Below are 22584 nucleotides of genomic sequence, written 5' to 3'. Positions count from 1 at the left end.
AAAACATTTTTTGCCATAAGCTGATACTGTATGCATTTGTCATAAATACCCTCAAAATTAATTCCAAAATCATGTTTTTAATTTTGTTTCATTTCTTATTTATACAGAAATAAAGTGTGTGTTTGTAAAGTAGGTTTTAGCAACTGCTGATCAGCAGCGGGTTAAACAATGGATATGAGAGATTACTTCTATGGCAGTTCTCCCGGAAAATATATGTAAAATGTTTCATCTTTTTCATGTTGTACATACATACAAACACACACACAGCAGCAAGCTAAGAATTTGCCCATACCTGCAAATGCTTTCTCTGAACCAGTCAGAACTATGCAACCAACATCTTTATCTGTTTCAAAGGCATCCAGAGCACTTTTTAAATCCTTCATCAATCCATCACATAATGCATTTAAGGCTCTTGGACGGTTCAGTTTGATTAATCCAACATTCTTCTTTTCTCCTTTCTTTTCTGCAATGATGTATTCATAATTTCCTGCAAAAAATAAAATATTCTTCTTGGTTAAAGAGTGGTGCAAAAATGCACATCACTTCCTTACACAGCAAGTCTTTCTAAAAATGCTGGGAGTGCTTATATTTAAGAATTCTAACACCATTTCTTGCATACTCAGTGAAAACAATGCTGTTGTAGCCTAATTCTTCAGACAACCTATTTCAAGACACCCATAATTCTTTCTCTAAATCTGTCTGCGTAATGAAAATACTATGTCATAGTTGATAATTTTATTCTTGACCCTAATTTTCAGCAACATGAAAATAAGATCAGTTACAGTCTGTACAATGAGGTAAAGCAGCCTAATACTGAATTGTCGGTTTGATAAACAAAAACCATGAACACATTTTCTGCCTATCAATGACTGCCAGTACTTGGACATTTAATTGCTAATCAACCAGTTTCTGGTCTAGTGTAAATGTCTGAAAATAAAGATTTAAATTTAACACAGCTTTTAAAACTCGATATCAATTGATGATTAAAAACACTGGTAGCATTTGTACTGGTTACAATAACAAGGTTCATTTCATGAATCCATCATTTCCCTGGGGGAATATATTTATCAAACTGGCTTGCAAAATCTTAAATTCCCAATACCATTTATTTAAATGTTAAAAATCAATTGAATCCATCCTATCATATCAGGATTCTTTAAGATGGTAGGTACCTTGTAGTTTGCATTCACTGTTGATGCCTTTTCTAATATTCATAAAATGCATCAAAAGCATTCATTAAATCTATATGCCTCTTTAACCAATTGATATAGGGAATCACTCAAATGGTGTAATAGATTACTCAATTAACATAACACTTACCCATTACATTCTTTTGATAGTAATAATTTGGTAACAATTCCATTTTAATCAGTTGAATTAAATACTGTTTCTCCAAATGGGTATTACTCTGTTATATTTAATGTTACTCGATTATATTTATCATTTAAAGCTGCTTCTACATTCAAGCAATATGTTCAGCAAGGGAATTCCACTGAAGAATTATTCTTGGAGGAAAAAAAAGCAATGCTAATATATGTCTTTAGTAATGTGGAATGGTCTAGAGGCATAGGCTGGTTGTATTTTGAAAGCCTTTTACACTGTATTTAATTGCATATGCTGTGGTGTTGGTATTGCCACAAGGCCATATACAATTATATAAAATAAAACTAGTTGTGCATCTGTCTACTAGCCAAGCCTACCAGCATCTAGGACATTCTTGAGTAACATGAATAATTACAGATCAAAAACCCAAATGTGTGGAACTTCCATGAATTTGTTGCATTTTTCTTATGGGCAAGGCAAAACAAAAGGGCAGACACATTATAACTGTCATTAAAAGATAGCATATCCTCCCCATTTCCAGCATATATAGTGCCTTCTACTTCAAGATCACTATGGTCCAGAACTCTCAATTTTGTACTACTTATGCTAGTACTCTATTGTGCACACTTTACATACTACATATGCTACACTTTGTTTCCATGGTAACATAAAAATATACTGAATATGGAAAGTCTGAGTAACAAAAGACACTTCTACAAAACTTTGCTTGACCAATCCGGGTTAAAATAACTGGTTTGAGAGTTGATCCTAAAATGAAAATATCCATAGACTGATATACAGACAGACATACAGATGTAGTGATAACTATATTTTCTATCAAGATAAAGCCATCTATATATTCCCCTGCCAGGCCAAATTGTCTGGAAGTAGACTGAATGATTTTAAAAAGATTTTATAAAGAGGCAGTTTGTATTTGCAAAGTGCACAGAGAAGTGATAGGTATCATGAGCTATGTCTCGGAAATAAAGTGTGAATGGGTGATGGATGATGAACAAACAAACAAAAAATGTTACAAATATTGAAATAGCAAAAGGAACACTGACATCACTAGTCTAATATGTATAATAAATTTCAATGAGCAACATGTTTCTTAAAATGGTTGTGAAGTTTACTGCACTGGAAACAACTGAATAGAAAATGGATTGATGGTAGATAAATGGACCACACACAAAAAATAGAAACTAAGGAACTGTGATAGTCAAAGGCACATTTTAAACATGTGTACTAACATTCACTTAGATATCTTGAATGGTTTGGGAGTTGTGCTCCTGAAATAAACATGTGAATAATGGACAGATTGACATAAAAATGATGAAAATGACAAATAAATATTGAAAATGAAGAATTGTGAAAAGCAAAAGAAAAATCTACACCAATAGTCCAACTAAGTATAAATGAACTCACTGACATGCATATCTCCTCATGCATGTTTTTAACATGATTTTTCTCTATGGCAAACAAAACCTCTCTAAGACCCTGAGAGCTACAAAACATCAGAATGTTTCCTGTATATTTGTGAATGTCCATCCAGCAGAAATATTGCAAACAGTCAAATAAACACTAAATTAACATGTCCAGTAGTAATAATGCAAACAGTCAAATAAACACGAAATTAACATGTCCAGCAGTAATATTGCAAACAGTCAAATAAACCTAAATTATCAAGCTATACTCTCACAATTCACCTTTTCTGAAATTTTTTAAAAGTAATTTCATTAAAAATGGGCTAGAGGACAAATGTTAGACCTTACTGCATATTTTCGTCATATATCTAAACTACAAAGTTTTACAAAAATGTGATGTGGGAGGAGAAATAATGATTAACTGATTTCTCAAAATACATCTTCTTTAAAAAGCATTTCAAGAAATGTCTCCAAAACTGAGTCAGAGGAAAAAAAAGCAAAACCTTATTTCACATCTACAACAACATTATATCTGGGCTACAATGTTTCAAAAAGGCCTGGAGCCCATTTTTGACTATGTGCAAAGAAATGTCAAAAACAATAGGCCAGAGGGAAAATGGAAGATCTTACTGTGTAGTTACATCAACCACATACAGAACATAAGATATTTAAATTTCATAAATGCAGTGAAGGAGAAGTACTAATGATAAACTAAATATCCCAAACACCCCTTTCTGACAAATTTTTCACATATGTCCCCAGAAGTCAGTCAGGAAAAAAAACAAAAACCTTGTCACACACCTAACCAAACACTTTACTAGCCTACAAAGTTTGTGTGGTAGAAGATGTAATTGTGGACTCAATTACATGTATAAATATACTGCTTTTTTAATAAAAAAAATCAACAAATTTTCCAAAGAATGGGTCGGGGGAAAAAGCAAAACCTTACTATGCACCTACGCCAAACATGTATTTTATCTACTAAGCTTCATTAAAATCTTCCAAGAAGCGTTGCAGGAAAAGTGACTGCAAGCATTGCCATGGAGACAGATGGACAGAATGATGCAATGGGGCAATAATATTTGCACCTTCAAACCTGACCATGACATATAAAAGACCCATCTCAATCGAATCTCTCGGGAGATGTAGATCCTAACAAAGGAAAAAAATCTCTTAACAATCAGTGGGATGTGCAATTGGAAACCATCTGCCATCAATCTGCAAAAGGTTAGACCACTCTAGTCTTTATCTGATGGGCCTGATGAACAGTGTGGTACAAACGTTATCAAAAAGTGGAAATCTTGAGTCACCCGTTACAATCACAAGAGTCAAAGAGATAAACAAACTTGCCTCAATTACCATATACAGAAGAAAATGAGTTTGCAAATGGTTTTGCTAAAATGTATTTTTCGAGTTCAATTATTATAAGAATAATTCATCTATTGTCAAACTACTTAAAAATATAATTTTCTGTTACCTGAGTGTGCTTTCTTCAAAACATCGTTTATAAGAAAATGATTGTTAAAGATTAATAACACTTCTGATGATCTCTTAAGTGCTTTTTTATTTCTGTTAACATATAAAAAATGTAATATGGGATTTTGTTTATGAAAATTTATGTGATTCACACATGTGCACATTTATTTAAGGTCATAAATTCTCATAAAATATAAGGTTATGGGCTGCACAAAGTTTGAAGAATACAAGAAAATATTAATCATCTTAAAAGAACAGTCTTAGATCTGTTTTGAAAAATCAGCATAACCACTTGGGTATCATCTTTTTTTGTAACAATTATGCATTTTCAAGAGATTTTTCAGAGTGAATAGTGAATACTTCATTTTGGAATGTTCAATGCAAATTTTGTAATTTTTTGTTGTAAAACATGTATACTTATCATTTGTTTCTTTTTGAAAATACAATTTAATTTTTGTATATACAATATTATTATAGTAATCTGTAACACTATAAAATTGGATCCAAGCATCAGAAAATATGTAAATAAAAACGATTCAACTCACTGAAATCATTTTTTAAAAATAAATGTCTATTTTATTTTTTGCAATGGGTTCCTGTAAAACAGTCTTCCGTAATATATTTGGATACAGACAATAAATTCTTAATTGATGATGCATCTTTATGGCACTGCTATTAAACACATAATTTATGTCATTACATTTATTTCTTTATTTAATTACTTTTTTTCACAGCTAGAAAATTATGTGAACCATCATCATCATTCATGAAGATGACAAGAAAATGAGGATATTTCTAGTAGGGCACAGTATTACAACTTTTCAACAGCAATAAAATATCCATACTAACTTCTGTAATGCAGTATGGTGGAATTAAAATGAATGATTTGTCATAACGTGTCCTCAAGAAGACCACAGATTAATAAATCGACCATGCTGGAAACTCAGATACAAATAAACATTTTTCATTCTCAGTGACCTGACCTTTGAAATTTTGAACTCAGAATTGTTATGGTTCTTCTTCATCCCAAGTGCAAGCCATCCACAAAGTTTGGTAACTGTAGACAACCTAAGTCATTGTTCAGAAACCAAATTGGTAACAGACATGGCAACAAAATGGATGGACAACCTCACAATATGCTCCACCTTATGGTGGGTGTATATGAATCCTGAAATTATACAAATCTGTCTTTTTGTCATTTTAAAAATTTGCAATAGAGAAATAGCTGAATGAGGTTACAGCCAATGTTTTCATCTCTGTAAAAAAAAAAAAATGCAAAATGCTTTTCATAGATCTTCTTATAAGATGGAGACAGAATATATGAATACCCTCTTATTAGAAGTAAATTGTTAAGTTTTTGTTCTTTTTTTCCAGACAAAGTTCAATTCACTGGGATTGGGAGATTGTAAACATAATAACTAGAGTTCTATATTAGATGAGTTTCTAACCCAAACATACAAAATTTGTATATTTATATTAATAAAATATGCCATACATATCTATAGAAGTGATAAAAACAGACATAATTATTTTCATAACAATTTTAGATAATACTGGTCTTGCATAATAGTAACTCAGATTATTTCACTATCACAGAATGCACATATTTGCAATGCTGAAGCATTTTTCTTTTAAGTTTTGAAGATATTCTGTTATTTTAACAAGAGTACCATGAATTGCAAATCATGTCACCTCCATATTAAATAATTCTCCAATATAGATAACTGACATTTTTGTGCAGAAACCATTTTATTCTTTCAGTCACAGTGACCTTGACATTCTACTTCATATCTAGTCACTGCTATACATAGTCCACCATTCAGATGCTGGTTCTGGTAACTCAACTTGAACTCTTGGGTAGTAAGCAATGAATTAACTAAAACAAAACTTCATCTTGTTCTTATTAACTTCAAGTACACTTACAATATCTTGTACTAAAATGACCACTGACAAGAGAATGGGTCCTGGAGTGATCTCCGAGTTGGAGAAATTCTAAGTACTGTTTACGTTGGACAATAATCGAGAGACAAAGAAACTGGTATGGACACATCAATTGTTTGGGGCATGAGGTTATTCCTAACAAATTCTAAGTACTGTTTACATTGGACAATAATCGAGAGACAAAGAAACTGGTATGGACACATCAATTCTTTGGGGCATGTGGGTTATTCCTAACATATTCTTGTTTAATCTCATGATGATGATTGCTTATGAAGCTCTCATGGTCCAAAATACAAACCTGAATGTGTGTGTGACTGATTAGTTAGTTCAGAACTACATAATGATGATATTAATGCACTGTGTAGCATACAAATATATCTCACAAAAAATCTTATCACACTAATTTTGACAAGAGTCCCTCGAAAGAGACTAAAGCCATACTGGCTAAAAAGAATTTAAGGAATTTAAGATAAGACCATTTCTTCCTTTTAAGTGAGGACATATGATATGACCATCCATATAGGAGATACAGTGATAACAAGATTGTCAAGATGGTCACTGTGGTGGCAGTGACAGACATCAGATTTATCCCATTTCATCTCAGACCAACCAGACATCCTAATAAGCCTTTTAGTGAAAACCATATGTTGATATGAATCTCCATTCAGGAGGAGTAGTGATAAAAATTTTTCAAGATGGCCATACTGGATGTCTAAATAAAACCAAATAACAAACTTCTGACATCTGACAGCCAAATGCCCAAGAAAAATGTGTCAGTGTAGGTCAAATTCTCATCAGCATTTATTTTTTAGATAAAGTTGTATAAACGTTTCTCTATTTTTCTGTTTTTAGTAATGGTGGCTGTACTTGATGAAGGATCTGCACCATCTGTGTACATCTCTATCAAAACTACCAGTAGTCAGCATCCAAACTGCAGTTTTGAGAAGTCTCTTAAACTTATTTCTACTTTTAGTAATGCCAACTTTTCTGTATAAATTTGAAAGGTCTATATGCCAGGATGCTTTCTATGATAAAACTGCATTTCACATACTGTACCTGGAAAAGAAGTACAGTAGAACTTCAATTATCCATCAGGGTGTGGGACCGAGACCATGAAGGATATGAGAATAGATGGATAAAAGAATATGTACATTGAAAGTATTATACAATAGACCCAGTCATCAAATAATCATAATGTCTACATTATACAATAGACCCAGTCATCAAATAATCATAATGTCTACATTTGTACATGGACCTGTTTCTATTATTTTGATGTACAATGACCTGATGGTTAACAGAGACTGATGGTTAATCAGGTGTCAGATAATCAAAGTTCTACTGTAATTTCAAGATTTTTCCATTTTTTGTCATGATGGCTATATGAAATTACATCCATTTTAATTCAATTCAGCAGTTTTGGAAAAATATGGTTTTAAGGTTTTCCAATTTTTGGTAACACTGAACACATCTGATGATGGATCAGCATCATTATATACATCTGAAAGGTCTTCCTGCCATAATGCCTTCTGGTGAGTCAGGTCAAATTTTATTCAAAAATGTGGGGGAAAAGTGATGTAAAGATTTGTTTTTTGGGGGCAGAATAGTTGATGGTGGATAAGCTTCATTTGTATGAACTGGAAAGATTTATAAACCTTGATAATTTCTGTTAAATATGATCAAATTCTATTCCATATTTTGGAGAAGTCTTTTACAACAACTGCAACATTTGTACAAATCTGAAAGGTCTTCACATCATCAGGGTTCATTTCCAGCTGTGCCCTTGTACCAGTGGGCCTTATTTTTCATTCATAGTAGAAAAAAGCTCCCCTCTGTGGTACTCATAGGTGCACAAAATGACCCAAGATAATCATCTGAGCTGACAACAGACAGAATAAAGTGTATCACAAACGTATTGAATACAGTGCATCCAGTGCCCATTAGGAATAAGAAAGTAAAAAATACTGGCTAACATATCTCATACTGATTTTAATTAACTTAGGACACCAACTGAGCACACATGGTCAATGATAATTGGAAGAAAATGTAAGACAAAACCTTCAGCAAAAATACTGCTGCAATTATAGTATTCGCATACCCTCTTGTTTGTTTGTATCCCCTCCTGATTCTAAAAATGAAAAGCATCAAAGAAAAAAATATCCACAAATTTAGTCATTTCATTCACTGATTTATGATTTATAACCTGACTGTTGCCAAGATTTCCTAACGCTGTTGAACTATTGGTGTTTCAATGCAAACAGAAGCTCCTGATATAAACACAAAAACAGACTGCTCATTGTCCATTTCTGGTTACTAGAATAGACTATTTTGGTTGCTATGTCAGTGTTTCCCTTTACCCTCATTTGTGTTTCAGAGACCTCCAAATTTTTAATTTGACCCATAGTTTTTATATCAACGTTTGTTTTTTACTCAGTCTGACTGCACCCCCCCACCCCCGTTTTGACACCAAGGAGATATTTTACTCTCAGTCTTGCACCCCCCAGGGGATACATTGTATGTCAAATTTTAATATTTCTAAAACAAACTGAACAAATCAAGAGGAAAAAGTCTTGCATACATATTGTTCAAAGAGATTTTCAAAGATGGTGAACTAATCCCATCTGTTTTGTTAGAAAACATAGACTAACCCAAGAAAATATGGCAACCGTGTTGCTAAAGAAACTCTCTTTTAATTCAAAATATCAACAAGATGATAGTGTTTAAGATCCCCAGGTGACAATCAAGTTAAAAATTATATATCAATGAATGAAATAACTAAGTTTGTGTATTTTTTTATATCCTTGATGCATTCTGTTTCTAAAATCGAAACAGGATGGTGTGAGAATACTATAGTGGGGATATAGTAAGATTTACTCAAGCATGAAGAATTAAAATCCATTTATGCAAGGTTCACGATGGGGTGGGGGTGGGTGATAATGGACACACAGTCACTTTGGGCATGGATTTATTAATTTCTGCAATATATATTCACTGTTCCAGTATCACTCTAAATCAGTCTGAGTCAGACTGTAGCATGGTCCACAAATATATTCTTGTCCTGATCAATAAACATGGTTATATCAGTGGACATGAAAACTGTAGAAAACCATGCTGCAGTCAGAGTCTACGATCGAGTCAAAACAGATGAAGCTGGAAATGGGACTATTTGTTGCAAAAATTTATCAATTCATGATGCAAGTGCCTGCAAGATGTCTGCTTATACAAACAATTAACAGGTAAGAATAATAACCTACGTTTGTGCGTTTTTAAATGACTCCACTTTGAACTGGGAGGGACCTTTGGAACCCCTTTTTACATTTCTGGAATAAATTTGTTAGGAGGCTTTTGGTCTGGTTAGGTCAAATTATAGTAAAGTTCTGGATAAGTGATGCAGATGTTTTTCTTGTCTAGTTGTTGTTGTTGTAGGGTTTAACGCCATTTTTCAGCACATGATAGGCTATACATGGCGTCCAGTATTAATGGTGGAGGAAGAACCCAGGAAAACCCCGGAGAGAACCACCAACTCATGAGAAGCTATTGGCAAGCTTTCTCACATACCGACATTAGCCGAATCCAAGACTCGGAGAGTGCTTCAGACCACTCGGCCAATCGGGGCCCCATCTTGTTTAGTTATGGTGTCTATATTTGATGGCAGATTAGCATAATTTGTACAAATTTTAAAGGTTTTCCTGCCAAAATGCTTTCAGTAAAATTTGATCAAATTCTTCTCAGCCGTTTTTGTGAGGATCTCATTTAAATGGGTAATATAATTTGAGTAATGACAGCCATGTGTACAAATATGAAAACCCTTCTTGTCAGGATTCTCTGGTAAATGGACAGAAAATCACATGACAAAAAGTCACAATTTGAATTATTATACGACCAAAAAAGCCACAGCACATAAAGACACAGTCTATTATTACTATCAGTGATTACAATAAATTGATGGCTTCACAAAGAAAAGAAAATTGCTTAGCATCTTAAGTCCTGAGGACAAAATGCATAACAAACATGAGACTGAGATCATTTAGATTTACTTAAAGCGTTATTGGAGAGGAAAATTGGAAAACAAATATATACCATTTGAAATTAGTGAGGTTTATTTAAGGCTTCTGTTTGACTGAAGAGGTAGCTTTTATAAGAATATACAAGTAAAATTCTGGTTTCAATCTCCTCTAATTACTTTTAAAACAACTAAGGGCCCATGAGCAACAACCCTCCCCCAACTAAACATTTACTGAAGAGAATATAAAAATTCAAGGTTTTTATCAAAGAAATCATTCCAAAATGGAAAGCATCACAAGCAAGAATGTGAAATATAAATGGGGGGAAAAAATAAATATATTAACAACTACAAGAGTTTTTGAAAGGCACTTATCATGCATACATACTGCAACAAAAAGATTGTTTCCTTTTTTCTTTTTGTTTTTTTCCCTCTCTCTGTCTTTCTCAGAGATCAAAAGGAATACACCATTCTTTGTATCTAAATGTCCTGAAGCGAGTCATATGCTCATGATAAAAAGTTAACATATTCCAAACTAACAAAAACAAACAAACATCTTAAATATAAGGTTTAACAAACTAGCACGAACAGAGATCAGCCTTGGAGCTTTCTGTTAAGGCTCGTGCTTGATAGAGAAAACATGACAAGAAAAAAACAAATCAGAGAAACCAATACATATTTCCCAAATTTTCCATTTCCTACCTTTTACCACTGAACTGTATAAAAGTGTGGCATACTCAGTGATCATTAGACACTCACCAAAGAACATGATTTAAAAAAAAAATAATAAAATTGGATGGAAAACTATAATACTAAACTATACATGAAACTGGGAGTGGATCAAAGCAAAGCCACTTGGATGGAACCAGATGGGTATATCTCTCCCACTTGGAGTCTGGTGAATTACCCAGCGTACCTGCCACCTAACCTGCAAGAACTGTTCTAACACCTACCTCCCAACTTGAACAATTGAATAACTATTTTCCATAATTATACACTTTTCATTTTCTAAATTTTATTTTTATTTTAATAGAATAATAAAACAGAAACAAAAAGACTCATAAAGGATTCCAAACAGAGAAGTCCACACCAATATATTTATGGGTTAATAACACAAAACACAACAATGTACCACTTATTTTTAACATTCATGAAATGGATGATTATGAATACATAGATCCCGGGAAAATTCACCAAAAGTGGCGAGAAAACCAGACATAAGGTGTAATGCCTGATGAATGGAGAGCAAGCCAGTTTTTCTCAAAAAAATTTTAGGCTTGGGGATGGAATAAATAGAAAACTGGCAATAGAAATCTAAACAAGTTCTTCACTGTCAAAAAGAGAAAATCTAATCCAAAAGCCATAAATACATTTCCTTCCTAATCAAATTCATCCTTAGTTTTGAACATCCACAATTGCAGATCTCAAGGGGGTGGGGGTGAAACAGAGATATAAAATAATTTTCAATTTTTGGCCTAAAGTGGGCCACCTCAAAGGCCTGCTAATTTATCATAACTATAAGTCTTGTGGTGTCCACACAAAAAAATGGAAGTTCTAAACTTTTTTTTGAAGGTTACCTGTATACTAGAAAAAATGATACATAGGACCAGGAAATGATGAAGTACATACTTAGGTCCACCTCAGGGTGTAAAGATGGTTTGTCAACATACTTGCAATATCAACATCCAATTCCAAGCCATCCCCATGACCATGCCCCAAACAAAACAACTGTTAAACTAACATAAACATGCAACAACATGAAAGAATGCTTTGGAAATTCATGATGCACTCAGTAAGATTTGCGTAGAATGTATATCAACTGTACTGATCATATTTCAGACAGGAAGATCATTCCAGAGTTTCTTTGTGGTGCTGTTATGAACATTCAACTGACAAGAAATATAGAAGTGACAATGAATTATCAGATTATGACTTTAATAACCATTTAAATTAAATCATTAAAGAACTTTTGCATTAGTAGTGATAGTTACAACAATGTAATTATTTTGTAAGTACTATATATACTCCTATTTTGTTTTTGTTGCAAACTTAAAATATCTTGAAAATACAGAATGCAAAAGACCCTCATTAATAAGGCCCCTTCCTATGTTGCTGTATAGTCCTTTAGGAATTCTAAATGTTTAATAAAAAATTATAAACAGTGCAGTCTTTCTTTATTTTTAATAAATACATACATTTTATACTGAAAATACAATGAAAATTTAAACAATTTATTTTGATGTATTGTGAACTTGGTCATATGAAAGGGAGACTATTCTGCAGCATAGGACACATGACCTTGACTTTGGAAATGGTGTCACTGATTTTTCTAATATTCTGATATTCAGTTCACAATGATTTGTTCTGGATTACTTTGAATTTACATTGTAGGATTTTTCTCTCTCAAATATTCTGACATTTCTTACCACAGTGATAAAATGACAATGGCCTGTATAGTACACATGGTTCCTGTTTTATTTAATTCACAATGACAATTTTAAAATCACAACTGAGACTGATATAAATGTATGGTAGTTCATTCGTACTCCAAAAATCACTGGCTTACCCAACAGATTAAAAAAGCAGGTGGAAAAGGAAAAAAAAAAAGAAATATGCTCTGGAAGTTGATATATTTTCTAACCTATAAAAAAAAAATTCAAGTAAACGTAATATAAAGTCAAGCCACGACACGCGAGGGGCTAAGAGGGGCTGATTGCTTTTTTGGACCTGAAGCTGATATTTCGACTAGTTGGAAAAACTAAATAAGTATAAGGCTGTACATCTTTGCAGACAATAATATAGTACCTATTATAGATGAGTAGCCCATCGAAATTAGGTAACTCTATGTCCTTATGATATTGAAACTATTTATTATTTAAAATCGTGCATGTCATTAAAAAAATGAAATACAGGTAGTTCAACTAACCAATAGACATGCATCTTGAACCGATTACTTTATCCAATGGTCTTAAATTACATTTGGCCGGCAGTATGAGTTTTGCGAAAACGTTACGTGCAAAGTTCAATGACGCCATATTGGATACTCATCACCCTCGAATATAAACAGGAAGTGCTAATATACATAATATTCGATTTAAGAATATATTTAGAGGGCTTATTTATTAATAAAATATTCCATGTCGCATTTATGGTTTACTTTTTGCAAACATTTATTAAAACTCATCTTTAGCGATTATGTTTGAAAAGGTTAGAGAGTATGTCAATTAGGCTGATCCTAAGCTTTGATAGTTTAACTATCACCGATTGATCGGAAATGATGTTGTGTTGAAGTGTTCATTATCTTCAGGAGGCGTGTTTTCCAAATGATGATGAATTTAGCGGCTTCGAATTCATATGGGAATGGCCTGCTTTATGCTGGATGGAATCAGGATCATGGTACACCATTTACTTTAACATAAAATAGACAGTATCCGCTGTTGTCCACCCCCTTTGTCCTACAGTAAATGGGAATTTGTTTATTTATAATTTAGCTAATGAACAAGATTTGTGTGACCTTTTAGAAGATAATTTATATTTAATGTTCACAAATGGACAAATGGGGTCATATTGTTATTGTTCAAAAATATTAATTGACCATGTAGAACGGCAGTAAAACATGTCTTTTTCTGGTAATGTGTTTGTTGATTTATGCCAGATATTTACTATAAATATGTTTATACGGTAAGTTTTTTAGCATTATTAACAAAGCCATAGTATTGCAAGTAGAAGATCGGATTTGGACAAATCATCTTATCTTTGTTTTGGGCAAGCAAGTAAATTGAATAAGTTTAAAAGCCATCATGGCTGACTGCAAACAATTCATGGGGCCTGCATAGTGGGAACTTCATACACAAAAGCTGAAGCAAAAGTGATGTAACATGAGAGGTGGGAGCTCTGAGTTTCTAACCCTGTGCATGTACAAGTGCCCAGTAGAAGCTTTAAATGGAAGCAATGGAGATCATTTGCAGTCAAATTAACAAAATCAAATGTTGATTTATGTGACATCATTTATGCCCAGTAACATACAGTAACAGAAAAGCTGTATGTGGAAAAATGTCAAAGCAGGTCATTCTTTACCCAAGTCATTTTGTACCCAGTGCTATGGTCATTTTGTACCCAGTGCTATGGTCATTTCATACCTTAAACTAGAGTCATTTATTGCAGACATTTAAGTTCAAATATAACCACCAAAATTATACAAAAATATGTTTTCTGTGTATTTCAAAACGTAACATATTCGATTTCAGGCAATGCCTTGGTGTTGTATATATGTCATATTACCTTGGGTGCATTATGATAAATTCAGTTTTGTGACTAACTTGTTAGATTCTTTTGATCGGTGAAATTATCCAAAACATTTTGCACAAGTATGTTTTTGCGGCCAGCAGTTTTCAGAGAAATGGTTTGGCGGTCCAGATAGTATACCGCGGCCAACAGTTTGAGTACGAGGGAGTAGAAGCCGACATAATTTGAAATAACACCAGTATTGTCATTGGAGATGACACATTTAATTAAGCAACACTGTTTTATCTGCTTTTAGCCCATTATTAAAAGGTCGCTGATTTTCTGGTTCCTTTAAGTGACTAAATATTTGTAATTGTTTTGGCAATGTTTGTCGATTTAAACGACTGCAAAAGAATGGTCAACATTTTCTTTTTATTTGTACTTGCAATGTAATATATATATACATATATAAATATATATATGCTATTATTCAATGAAAACAGTACAAATGTTTATCAATGCTTGGACAATTTTTTGCCTGGATCTGCTTTACTCATCAATTTTTATGGCAGGAACAGTTCATTAGACAAAAGTTAGGTTCATAATTAGAACTGGAGCGGTAATAAATGTAACAGTATGGTATATTTGACCATATACAATAATAGGTACAAATTGACCATCACCTTGGGTATGAAATGACCAATTTCTACTGGGTATGAAACAACTTGGGTATGGATTGACCATAATACGAGAAATGTTTCATACTAAAGACCAGGCTTTGATAATGAAACTTGTTACGTTTTACCAGTTTTTAAAAAAATGTAAATGTGACAACAAATAAATAGTGATGAACCCTTTAAAACTAAGGGACAAATACTTGTTCTTATTTAAATGATATTTTTTTTAATCTTAGATTATTTTCCTGTGCTAATCAGGGTCACCTGGCAGCCCAACTTCCTGTTGTTGGCCCCCGAATTTTTATTTTAAAATATCCCAATTGAAAATTTAAACATCTTGCTTGCCAGGAATTTTTCAACATATTCATATATATAGCATGTTACTGGATCAGAATTGTGATTTTATCATTTTCCTTCCTGGTAGACATCTTGATAAATTTGTCATCATATTTGAATTCTTGAATGGTTTATGTATGGTTAAAGAGTACACAAGGAAGCAGACAGCTCCTGTTTTATTATTGATAAATATGTGTTCTTTCCCTAATTAAAAAGAGGTTTTATTTACTAGCTGTTTGGAAAACGTACAGTGGATTCTGTTCTTTAGCTAATCTGCATAATTTTGTGCTTAGAATTATTAAAATGAACATAGAACCCAAGATTTGATTGCCAAAGAATGTTTGGAATTAATGTCTTTTAGATAACTTCTAAGGTATCGAACTTCATCCTTATCATGTTTTTTTTTTATTAACACACTATTTCAAGGTTTTTATTAAAAAGGGAATATATCTTTTACTAGTGTTCAGTCTTCTAGATTGTTGACTTGGTAAATATGCTGCACAAGGTTTGTATCCTTTAGACCATAAGAGATCTTTAATTTATGTGAAAGAAACTATTGTTACCACATGATTATAAAACACTTTTATTCTAGTAATAATGCATCCTTAATTTATGTTAGGTTAGATAAATACATTCTGAAGTCTCATATTAAATAACACAGCAACATCGACCATGACATGCTGTATTCATGTTGTACCGAGCAATGAAAGTAAATAAAAGACAATAAGTTACTTGCCGAAGAAGAAAGTAGATTTACTTGTTTATTTATCATTAATCTTAAGTCCTCGTTTCAACAAATGCTATAAATGATGCCAGTATTTTTAGTAAACAAATCCAACAAAATATAACAGGTCTTTGAAATGCTTAATCACATATTTGGAGGCAGATATTTTATCTAGGATGCAGAAAATTACTTAGTCGAAAGTCCTGCGCATGCATGTAATAGGTGCAAAATTCAAAGACTTGCCAGACTTGCTTTAGCCACCTGCTAAGTGGAAAAATGTGTTGATCAATTAGCTGTGCTGGTATTTATAATGACAAACTTCAGTAGCTACCCACTCCCCCCACCAGCCCCATGAGCATATTGCCATTATAAGAGTACATCAAAAGAACATGATGCAGTAGCTGGGTGGCAAGTTCAAAGACTTTGACTGGCAGCTGGGTGAGAAGTTGTACTGATATTTAGTGATTGAGTTAAGAGGCAGAAAGACTCAGAGATCTACATGCTGTTATTTCTAAGAGTACATCAAATAAACAACTTTAGCTTTCATTATTTTGTTCATTTCCGAGTGTAGCTGAAGATCTGTCTGGTGCTCCCCCACAAAATAAAATCAGGACATATTGAGACTTGGATAAAATGCCATTTGCAAATTTGAATTTTGGAGTTGAACAGCAAACTGATGAAGATTGTAATGAGATTCTGAAGAGAGCTTAAGTTGCTAGAACTGATATATGTAAGGAAGTGTATGATGCCTGGCTTAGTGTTTGGAGCAAAACCTTGCCTTGGATTGACAAAACTGACAGAATTCAGTCACACTGGTGGACAAACAAGAGCTATATGTCAGTGTTATAAAGAATGTGGAAATTAAACTCATTGGCAACCAATAGTTCTTCTATCTTCAAAGTTCACATCTTCTGGGAGGGGACTGCAATTTTTGCTGGTGGGACTCATATTTTTACCAAAATGGGAGTCCTTGATTCCTGTTTTTAAAATCCTAGTGAGACCTCTGTGTCGTACTGTATATACCTCAATATAATACATTATTCTCATGGCAAATGATGTAATAAGTTATATGGGGACCAGACAAGTTTTGCAACCAAGATGTGTCACTACTACAGTGCCAAATTGCACATAGCGGAGAAATAAAAATTACAAATTTTTAACCATTTTTACATAGTTACAAGGAGTCAAACTAATGCAGGCACCAGAAAACATGCTATCTTTCCTTAATATTTGATTTTCTGAGCAGTTAAGTATATCCAGTGGTGTCAGATATCACATTCTCCCTTTACTATAATTAGCTGGCAGCAGTTAATCCTTTGGATTAATGACTTTTAACTCTTCCAGACCTTATACCATACTGCTGTGAGTTTGTATATTGCAATTCTGTAGAGTTATTTTTTTTTTTATAGAAAAACTTATTTTTACAGAATTTCAACTTGATCTTTTCTGTTTGTGGTTGATAGTGTTACATGCCTGTCTTTTATGGAAGTAGTGAAGGGGGAAACTATACGTACAATGGGAATTAGCATTAAAAACACCCCTGGGTCAATATACGTACAATGGAAATTTAACATGGCGAAAAATCGTGGGTCAATATACGTAGAAGGGGAATTTAACATGGCGAAAAATCGTGGGTCAATATACGTACATTGGGAATTTAACATGGGATTTTTTTTTAAAAAAAAAATTTAAAAAGGGGTAGGCAATTGAAAAGTCATTCTCTTTTCGAGAAATATGGCTGGCCCTGAAAAGGGCCTTTGGGTTTTCTTCTTCTTCTGCTTCTAATTTCTTCTTTTTCTCCACCAAGTTCTTATTTTATCTCCTACACTCTTTCTCTTCTTTTCTTTCTTTTTTTTCTCCTGCTCTTCTTTCTTCTTCTCTTCCTCCTCTTCTTTCTTCCTCTTCTCATTTTCTTCTTCTTTTTCAATTTTTTCGTTCCATTTGCGTATTCTTATCCTTTCCTCTTCATCCTCCTTCTCCTCCTTTATCTCTTTCATGACACCACTTATCATGTCCTTTACCTTTCTTAAGTTATTAATTTCCATCTTTACACGATGGGGACTATAGGAATAGTGGTCTTCAACGAGTCTTATTAACATCTGCTCCATCATTCCTAAGTTGTCTAAAATGTCTTGCAATGTTTGCATTTTGTCAATTTGGTTAGAAGCCATCTTCTTTGTAGAATGGTTTGAACGACGAATACTGTGGGTTCTTATAGTGAAAGCGCGTACGTGAAGGAAAACATCCCCTGAAAACATAAAATTGATCTTACCTAGATCATGACCCAACAACGCGCGGACGTGAAGGAAAACATCCCCTACTTTCTCATTTCATATAATAAAACCGAAACTATACTCCACATACGCTAAGAAACAATAAAGAAACCCATAATCTACTATTCACACAAACATACCTGAGCTCTTACAAACACTAACACACAAACACATACCCTCACATTTTTTAATAAAACAGTTTTTGTTTATATTCACACTACTCTACCTACACACATTGGCAAATTAATAGTTATTTCTTTTCTAGAGTATTGGGTAGCCCTGAAAAGGGCTGTTGGTTTTTTTTGAACTCCAGATGCACCTATCTAATGGTTGCATCTTCCTGGCCTGGCGCCACACATGCATCTTCTTCCCCAGTCTTCTTTCACCTTTCTTCTTGGGAGTGCAGAGGCAGGATATGTGGCTTCAGAATCCCAATTTTCGGTTTCTGGGATTCTGAAATTTCTTCTTCTCTCCTTTTCCTCCTCCTCTTCTTTGTTTCTTCTCTCCTCCTCTTCTTTTCTTCTTCTTTCCTCCTCCTCTTTCATTCTTGCTTCTTCGACAATGGCCTCCGCGGCCAGTTCATTTAGTATGCGCCTGGCATATTCCAGGTGCATCTGGAGTTCTAACAGTTTCACAATTCTGGTGTTCATTCTTCTGGTGGTGTTGATCAATTAACAAGGGTAGCTAGACTGCCGAGTGAGTTTCAATTTATACTGAAAGCGCGGACGTGATGGAAAACATCCCCCTAATAACATAAAATTGATCTTACCTAGATCATGACCAAAGAAACAACAACGCGCAGACCTAAAAGAAACACTCACTCACTTTTTTATGCTACCCATCACTATTCTAAATTTTTTTATAAATCACTTCAATAGACTATTTACATACGCAAAGCAATCCAATCTAACCCCCAAATCTACACCTCTAACAGCCAAAAAAAACCCAAACATTTTAATCTACTATCCATACCAACGTACGTGAGCACTTACAAACACACAAACACATACCCTCACATTTTTTAAAAAAAGAGTTAGTGTTTATTTTCACACTACTCTACCTACACACATTGGCAAATTGATGGTTATTTCTTTTCTAGAGTATTGGGGTAGCCCTGAAAAGGGCTGTTTTTTTGTTTGCTATGGCAATCTTTTTTAGTTTCTAAGAATGCGATGTCCTCTGAGGATAGACTTTCTGGCGATAGGTCTGCTTCTTCGGAAAGAGAAGAACTCTTTGGTGTCGATACGGCAATCGACAAAGCCTCTGTCAGGTTCAGGTTGCTGCTGTTGCTGTTGTTGCTGTCTCTGAAGTCTGTACTTCTCTGTCCATTCTTCTTTTTCCCTGTTCATTTCTTCTCTGAAGAGCTCTTCTATCAGGTCTTCAGTGATTTTTAACATTCTCACATTCTCTATTTCTTCTGGCTTCGGTATCAGACTGTGTCTGACCCTATGCAAATTCACGTAGGCTTCGTTGAGTTTAGCTAGTTTGGAGCACATCTTCTTAGGAGGATGTGTCAACAATGGATGGTTAGACTGGAAACAACCCCGGTTCTTAAAGTCAAAGCGCGGACGTGAAGGAAAACATCCCTCACACGGATTTCGAGCCGCAACGTTCAGTGAGTGTCATGAGAGGGATAGTAAGAAATGAAAGAGCATCAATCCAACATTCTTATAGCTAAACAAAAGACAAAGGCATTTTTTTTCAAAACACAACATTTTTTATTCAAAAATCACTTAACACTAAACAACAACTCTAATATTTTTAACAATAATCCAACATGATAACATCAAACAATTTTTTTCTTCAAATCACAAACATTTTTTCTCAATTGACAATCTACTTTAAACAGGGCTGACAACGTTGTGAATGAAATTGTGATTTCCACTGTTGGAAATCATTAGGTCATTGATGGACACTACGTTTCCTAGCTTGAGACAAAAGATAAGCATAATGGTCACAAAACCATCGATCTACTTTCACATCGTTTCTAGAAGAAGAACGAGGATCAAAATGAGTCACTAAATGTTCTAAGGAATAGCCCAGGCTGCGATGATGCAGAAAATACACACAGTACTGTCCACACACCAAGGAATCTGTGCCTTGTAATTTGACGTTATTGAATCGGGTGGTTTGAGCATTTCTTCTCATAAAGTCAATGATATCGTCTTCCACACATCCTTCTTGAGGAAAGTAGACGGCTACCCAGTGGGTTCCTGGGAGATGACTGTCGTCCGTGTTGATCACGTAAGCTTGATGGTCTTTAGGTTTGCGATGAGGGAGTTCATCTTTAGCACAGACGACAGGATTCCAAGAAGCCGTATACGAACTGTGGTTCAAAAGGTAATAAAGTTCCCAGGTATCCATGTTTTGTGTGTGCTTTTTTCTTCTTCACAGGTAATAATAAGTCGTCAATTCGATCCTGACTTTTTGCTTGAAAATGTCTGACGAATGAACGGTTATTCGTTCTGTTTCCTCACTGATTCAGGAGAGCTTCAATACGATGGATCTCTTGAGTGGTTAATGGTGGACAAGAATGTTCACACAAGTCTTTATACCACTGATGCAACACGTCTTTGTTCGAGATGAGACTCCAAGCTTCGTCCAGATACTCGTCCAATTTTTCTTCTTGACTTAACATCAGGCATTTATCGTGTTGAATTTGACTGGGATGATCGTTTTGACATCCATAGCAATTTTTCTTGATTAATTCCGTCATTTTTTCGACCAAGTGTTTGGCAAAACAGGAGACTAAATGGGCTTCTTGTTCTGGCCATCTCGATTTCATCATGATCACTTCTTCTTTTTCTATGGTCTCCTCACATTTCATGTCCAAAGTTTCTCCACTAGGTAAAGAGGGATAACAGTCTTCCATGGTTTCTAGTAATCTAGGATGACTTCTCTCAAACTGTTGATTTCTATGGTATTATCGAATTCGGCATACAGGATGACGTTCACTGTTGCTGGTAGTTCTTTTGCAAACTGAAGTTCCACACGAATCTGGCCAGATTTTATAGGGTGGAAATGTCCCTCGTCGCTGCCTTGGTCTGGAGTGAAATCGAAAGCCCACAAAGCGTAGCCTCCTGCGTAATCTTCGTACTAAATACCGTGACTGGTGTTGGTTCCTAACTGGCCGGTGGCTTCGTACAGGGACAAGTACGATCTCAAGTAATTCATTTTTTGGGATCAAAGTCAGGTTCAAAAGGTCGGGTACACAAGGTCTTGCCATCGCGACTGACTTCGATTTTCTTCACGTTGAAGTGTTGAAAGTTGAAAGGATTTTCAGCGAAGGCTCCATTAAAGGCTGAATTCGAGACCATACCAAGGATTAAACGCTTGGGTAACTGTCCTTGAAACAGATGATCTTCGATCATAGAATGCTGTCCCTTGGGAATGGTGAACGTTTTCACTTCCACACGTCGGATGGGATACTTGGCGGTCGTTCTGCTCAACGTTTGACTGATTTCGTTACCCACTTTGGGTAACACTTCTACGCATCGTACGTAGAGTTTGGCCTCTTCGATTTTGCTTTTAGGAGCCTTAGCAGGATCAGCCTGCAAATGGAAAGCGGTACTGCTGCGATTCAGTCTCAAGCGAACATTCACCCCGTTCAGCAAATATTTCTCTTGCAACCACATGTCCAAATGCAAACGATCCATCAGTTCTAAACTCTTCTTGTCTAAGATTTTGCTTTCTCTTGCCTCAAAGCCGGAATTGCTTCCATCCATTGCCTCGAACTTGCCCGCTTCGTCAGGTACCCACAGCACACAGGCATTGAGATGAATATCCTTGGCATCTATTCCGTACGTCAAGAGATTTTCCAGGTAGGCACGGTAAGGGTATGTATCCATGCTGCTGCTGACTAGTTTGTTATTCAAGTACAAATCCACTGAGCTGAACAAGGAATGCATGAAATTGTTGAGCTATTTCCTCAGCGTCATCTACTGGACCATTATCCTTATCTAGAACTTGGACTTTCAAGTACAAGTAACTGCTATTCAGATCGATGTAATCTTCGGGCTGTCCCTTGATTTCAAACTCAATGGGAGCGGAATCGGTCAGTCAGGAGACTGGATGAAATTCCACCCACTGAGGTTCTTGCATCGTCATCATGGTGGGGGGCATGGCAAACAGATCCAGTTCCGTCTTGGAACAAGCGCAAGACTCTCGGTGCATCATTTTTTTT

The 22584-nt window shown here is 34.7% G+C and overlaps 2 protein-coding genes across 2 annotated transcripts in view; one reads left to right on the top strand and one right to left on the bottom strand.

Annotated features, from left to right (window-relative positions):
* LOC149803478 (enoyl-CoA hydratase, mitochondrial-like) overlaps positions 1-13220 on the bottom strand; it is a 39956-nt gene extending 26736 nt beyond the window's left edge. Inside the window, exons 1-2 of the mRNA XM_089953205.1 lie at positions 13094-13220; positions 293-487 (exon numbers count right to left, since the gene is read on the bottom strand). Coding sequence (XP_089809331.1) covers positions 293-487; positions 13094-13202 — 304 coding nt within the window. The 5' untranslated portion in view covers positions 13203-13220. The remainder of the gene's footprint in view (positions 1-292; positions 488-13093) is intronic.
* A 164-nt stretch (positions 13221-13384) lies between these two features.
* Positions 13385-22584, top strand: part of LOC149803477 (WD repeat domain phosphoinositide-interacting protein 3-like) — a 55943-nt gene continuing 46743 nt past the window's right edge. The window contains exon 1 of the mRNA XM_089953197.1: positions 13385-13563. Within this exon, the coding sequence (XP_089809323.1) occupies positions 13491-13563 (73 nt within the window). The 5' untranslated portion in view covers positions 13385-13490. The remainder of the gene's footprint in view (positions 13564-22584) is intronic.

Source organism: Sinohyriopsis cumingii, chromosome 3, assembly GCF_028554795.1.
Source record: "Sinohyriopsis cumingii isolate HCF-2022 chromosome 3, ASM2855479v2, whole genome shotgun sequence".
In the NCBI taxonomy this organism is placed as follows: domain Eukaryota; kingdom Metazoa; phylum Mollusca; class Bivalvia; order Unionida; family Unionidae; genus Sinohyriopsis; species Sinohyriopsis cumingii.
This window is presented reverse-complemented; position numbering and strand designations above follow the sequence as displayed.